General features: G+C 41.9%; 1 protein-coding gene across 1 annotated transcript; it reads left to right on the top strand.

The window, feature by feature from the left end:
- Positions 1-1,146: 1,146 nt before the first annotated feature.
- On the top strand, positions 1,147-3,481 carry LOC138972299 (uncharacterized). The gene is made up of 2 exons (XM_070344995.1): positions 1,147-1,322; positions 2,728-3,481. The coding sequence occupies exons 1-2, from the start codon at positions 1,238-1,240 to the stop codon at positions 3,225-3,227; spliced, it is 585 nt and encodes a 194-aa protein (XP_070201096.1). The 5' UTR covers positions 1,147-1,237; the 3' UTR covers positions 3,228-3,481.
- Positions 3,482-4,250: the final 769 nt, after the last annotated feature.

The raw sequence follows: 4,250 nt of genomic DNA, 5'->3' as shown, positions 1-4,250 counted from the left end.
ACGACTTGTATTTCTCCTGCTGTTATCGTTTCTTCTCTTTACAAATTCTTCAACGCTCAGAATACTGAAAACGGCATCCCAGACGACAGTACTGTTTCCATACGCGAATTTAGCTTCCCTTGGAAAGTGGCTCGCTCAGGAGGCCTGTTAGTCTGAAACTAGAAGGACAGAGTTCTGAACATAGATGACAAAGATTCCGGAATGAACAAACATTTCGGGATGCAGACACAGAAAGACGTCATGAAGAATGCGATGCTTCAAAAGATACAGACTGTGACGATGACTGTGACGTCATTCACATAATCCGAGACGTCATTCACAGTTGTTCGGTCACTTCTGTCAAAAAGTAGATCTCTCCACAATGGCTGCACCTGTGTTTAGGTTTGTCAAGCTTGAGTACACAAAACGTGTTTGTTCTCTCCTCTATTGAAGCTGTGAGACATTAATGCTATTCCGACTTGGTCGTGTGACAGAGTTTTCTTCCACACTCGATTAGCTGATGTCTAACTCAGCCTGACGGCTTCGTTAGACAATCAACGTAATCTCGTGTGGAAGAAAACGTCGGTCACACGACCAAGTCGGAATAGCAGGTAATGTTCTTGGAATCAGGAAATGATGTAGAATAAGATGAACGTAAATTTGGATCGCTTTATATTAAAAAAATATTTATTACAATAATCAGATTTTTAATGACCAAAGTCATTAATTAATTTTTAATTAAGCCACCAAGCTGAAATGCAATACCGAAGTCCGGCCTTTGTCGAAGATTGCTTTTTAAAAATGTCAATCAATTTGATTGAAAAATGATGGTGTGACAGAGTCGCCTCAACTTTTACAAAAAGCCGGATATGACGTCATCAAAAGTATTTATCGAAAAAAAAAACATCCGGGGATATCATTCCCAGGAACTCTCATGTCAAATTTCATAAAGATCGGTTCAGTAGTTTGGTCTAAATCGCTCTACACACACACACGCACAGACACACACAGACACACACAGACACACACACACACACACACACACACACACACACACACACACACACACATACACCACGACCCTCGGCTCGATTCCCCCTCTATGTTAAAACATTTAGTCAAAACTTGACTAAATGTAATAATAAGGGCGACTATGTTGCAGACTGAAACGCAAGAAAAAGGATCGCTTTCCACAGAAAGTTTTGTGGCTAACACAGCTGCATACGTAAGAGGAACGTGTTCGATTCGCAATCTACCGATGCCCACAGTCGCAGGAACCTACAATTACGATGTGATTGTAAACCCCGGGAACACACGGTTGACAGGACCACGTCTTGAAATAAGTAATTACCCGAGAACCGTGTGTGAGCTGGCTCTGTGTGTGTGTGTGTGTGTGTGTGTGTGTGTGTGTGTGTGTGTGTGTGTGTTTACTTCCTTGTGTGTGTGTGTGTGTGTGTGTGTGTGTGTGTGTGTGTGTGTGTGTGTGTGTGTGTGTGTGTGTGTGTGTTTTCTTCTTCTTTGTGTGTCTGTGTGTGTGTCTGTGTGTGTGTATGTGTACGTATGTGTTTTTGGTGTGTGTGTGTGTATGTGCGTGTGTATGCTTGTGTGAGTATGTGTGTATGTTAGTGTTTAGAATCATTTGGTAAAAGCCATTTATTCTGGATATATTTTCTCATGTTGATCTGTGTATTCAGTCTTTGTTTGTAAACTTTTCTTAAATCACATAAATAACAAAGGCTAAATAGTGAAGACACACTCACTTGAACCGGTGTTGCATAACGACAATAGTGAATAGATAATGTTAAATTTGATTTAATGTAAATATTTTATTGTTGGTGATTTGTTATAGTGTAGAGGGGGGTAATGTGGACACCCTTAGAACTATACGCTGTGACTGGCCCATCGAAAGGCTGTAAAGCTAAGACGGTGGGGTTATATCTGAAGATTGGGGTTAGAGCTACACACCTGCAAGTCAAATAAAGGATCTGATGTGTTATGTGAACACGGGGACTTGTTTCTTGACATTTGAGAACTGGTCGGGTAAATTGAACTGGGCAAACAGCTGAAATTAGCCGAACTCATTTGCATAGGTATTTAACCCAAGCCGACTATCTTTCATTGCTACCAGAGCTTTCTTCGTGTCTTCTTCAGACCATTTCACGTGACTGAAAGACCAAAGAGTAGAGATATTGCAATTTTCTAACATGAATACTCAAAAAGTGTCTAGGCAAAATTGTATAGTGTAGGTGATGACAAGCGCTAAGCTGATAATTCATAATGCGCGCACACACACATACGTGTCTCAAAAATATTCAATGAAATTCATCTTTGGCATGTTGACATATATACAATAACAATACAGATACTTCTACGTTAAAGGCACACTCCAACTCGTAAAAAAACAGTTAGCCTCACCATCTCAGGTCTGAACAGACGTTTACGTGAACTAAGACCATCCCTTCACTTGAGCATACGTCAAAAATTGACACGACTAATACTTTCTGTGGCGAGTCCTATTTTAATGGAGTCATTTCTTGAAGTCTTCGCTCACTGATGCAGGGGTTAACAAGCTTAACTAATTAAGCTGATGCATTGACTAATTAATTAATTAACTAATTCACACACATTGATTAATTAACTAATTAAGTAATTCACACACATACACATCCAGATTCAGCCTACACATTTGCCCCTCATTAAGTTTTGTCTTTAACCTTACTCACTCTTTGTCCTGGCTCACGGATACAGGGACGGAGAAGCAACAGAATGATACAGGGACGGAGAAGCAACAAAATGATGCAGGGACGGAGAAGCAACGGAATGATACAGAAATTAAGGCGCAACAAAGTGAGGCAGAGACAAAGAAGCAAGAGAGTGCGGACAGCAACAGCGCTAGCATGATGATCATAGCGAGCTGCTTGAGCCTGGTGGTAGTGGCAGTCGTCATCGGGGCTGCCCTGGGATACCGGCACAATCGCCGCAAGGTCAAGACAGCAGCCCAAGGTCAGTCTGCCCAGGTCGGAGCTGCTGGTGCCGTAGGGAATCTGGATGCAGCAACGACCACGCCGCAATTCGCTGCGCCCTCATCACACTTCGACGACAGCTCTGAGGCCGATGAGTCTGCCCAGGGCACGCCGCAATCCGCTGCGCCCTCATCACATTTTGACGACAGCTCTGAGGCCGATGAGTCCGCATACACGGTGAATAGCAGCTCGTCGGAGGTGTCTGATGCTGCTAGTGAAGGGTAGCAGAACAGTGTCTACATTTGAACGGGATTAAGCGTTGTGTTGACATGGACTCCTGTGACTGTGTTTGTTGTAGTTGTACTGACAACAATATAGGGTGGCGCACGTTAAATGTCAAAGCAGCACCGCCCTGATATGGCCCTTCGTGGTCGGCTGGGCGTTAAGCAAACAAACAAACAAACAAACAAACAATATAGGGCCAACAAAAAAAAATAGTCTGTTTACGGTAACATAGGCAAAACAAATAGGGTCGATAGGTCCGGATTTTTTTCTTCTAAAAAAACACATATTTTTAAGTTATTTTGCCAAAAAACAAAGACTTTTTTTTCTTGTTTTTTCCCCCAGATGCCCCCAAAAAAGTCTAGGGTCGCGCGAAAAAATAGGGTCGGTCGGGATACCGTAAACAGACTTTTTTTTTTTTTTTGGCCTAACAGATGCCTGCTGTAGGATACACACACACACACACACACACACACACACACACACACACACACACACACACACACGTACACACACACACGTACACATACGCGAGTTACAGTACTACCTGGAAAACCAGTACTATCTGGATAGCAGTGAACAAGTAAAGACTTCTCCCTGAACAAAACTTCTGTTGCCTTTGCGAGCAGTTTTAAAGGCCAACATCCACAAGAATTTTTCTCCTGGAGCGACCTAAACTTGAACCCGTCGCTATTCTTGCATGTCTGTTTACTTCGTGTTGCACGCAAAAATTGAGCGACTTCCTTGCCGCGTGGATTGACGACGCTGTTTTATTCTCGTGACTGAAAACACTGCAGTACGTGCAGTTTTATTCTGTGGGTTCGACAGATTGACTAAATGTTGTAATTTCGCTTTCACGAATCAGGAACCGACAAGGAATAAGATGAAAGTGTTTTTAAATTGATTTCGACAATTTAATTTTGATAATAATTTTTATATATTTAATTTTCAGAGCTTGTTTTTAATCCAAATATAACATATTTATATGTTTTTGGAATCAGAAAATGATGGAGAATAAGATGAACG

The sequence above is a fragment of the Littorina saxatilis genome, linkage group LG8 (assembly GCF_037325665.1).
Source record: "Littorina saxatilis isolate snail1 linkage group LG8, US_GU_Lsax_2.0, whole genome shotgun sequence".
In the NCBI taxonomy this organism is placed as follows: domain Eukaryota; kingdom Metazoa; phylum Mollusca; class Gastropoda; order Littorinimorpha; family Littorinidae; genus Littorina; species Littorina saxatilis.
Note: the sequence above shows the minus strand (reverse complement) of the source record. Positions and strands in the feature narration are given on the sequence as shown.

Coding starts and splice junctions, on each gene's coding strand:
- LOC138972299 (XM_070344995.1), top strand. CDS start 1,238: ATGCCCACAGTCGCAGGAACCTACAATTACGATGTGATTGTAAACCCC. Junction 1,323..2,727: donor AGGACCACGTCTTGAAATAA/GTAATTACCCGA, acceptor TCACGGATACAG/GGACGGAGAAGCAACAGAAT.